The sequence below is a fragment of the Penaeus monodon genome, chromosome 33 (genome assembly GCF_015228065.2).
Source record: "Penaeus monodon isolate SGIC_2016 chromosome 33, NSTDA_Pmon_1, whole genome shotgun sequence".
NCBI lineage: Eukaryota > Metazoa > Arthropoda > Malacostraca > Decapoda > Penaeidae > Penaeus > Penaeus monodon.
Genome location: NC_051418.1, coordinates 11,753,173 through 11,753,448, shown reverse-complemented (window position 1 = coordinate 11,753,448; position 276 = coordinate 11,753,173). Strand labels below are relative to the sequence as shown.

The following is a 276-nucleotide window of genomic DNA, read 5'->3' as shown; positions in this document are numbered from 1 at the left end:
CACACACACACAATAGGCTGTGGCAAAGTTTTGATATCAGAGTGATATAAATATCCTTGCAAATGATATTACTATTTTTACACAAATTCATAACATGATTTTAAAAAATCTAGTCACTGGAGAAGCAACAGAGATAACCAGCTTTAAAATTCTCAGCCGACTATTCAGTGCAGTAGCCAATATTTTCTCTCCACTGTCTTTTCAGATGAACTATGCAAAAAGACAAAGAAAAACAATCCTGGTGTACTAATACTCACCATTCAGACTTTCAGGTTC

The 276-nt window shown here is 34.4% G+C and overlaps 1 protein-coding gene across 1 annotated transcript in view; it reads right to left on the bottom strand.

Moving 5' to 3' along the window:
- LOC119594037 (uncharacterized protein DDB_G0283697-like) overlaps positions 1–276 on the bottom strand; it is a gene marked incomplete in the record, with an annotated part of 31,250 nt that overhangs the window by 27,190 nt on the left and 3,784 nt on the right. The window contains 1 exon segment of the mRNA XM_037943065.1: positions 258–276. Coding sequence (XP_037798993.1) covers positions 258–276 — 19 coding nt within the window.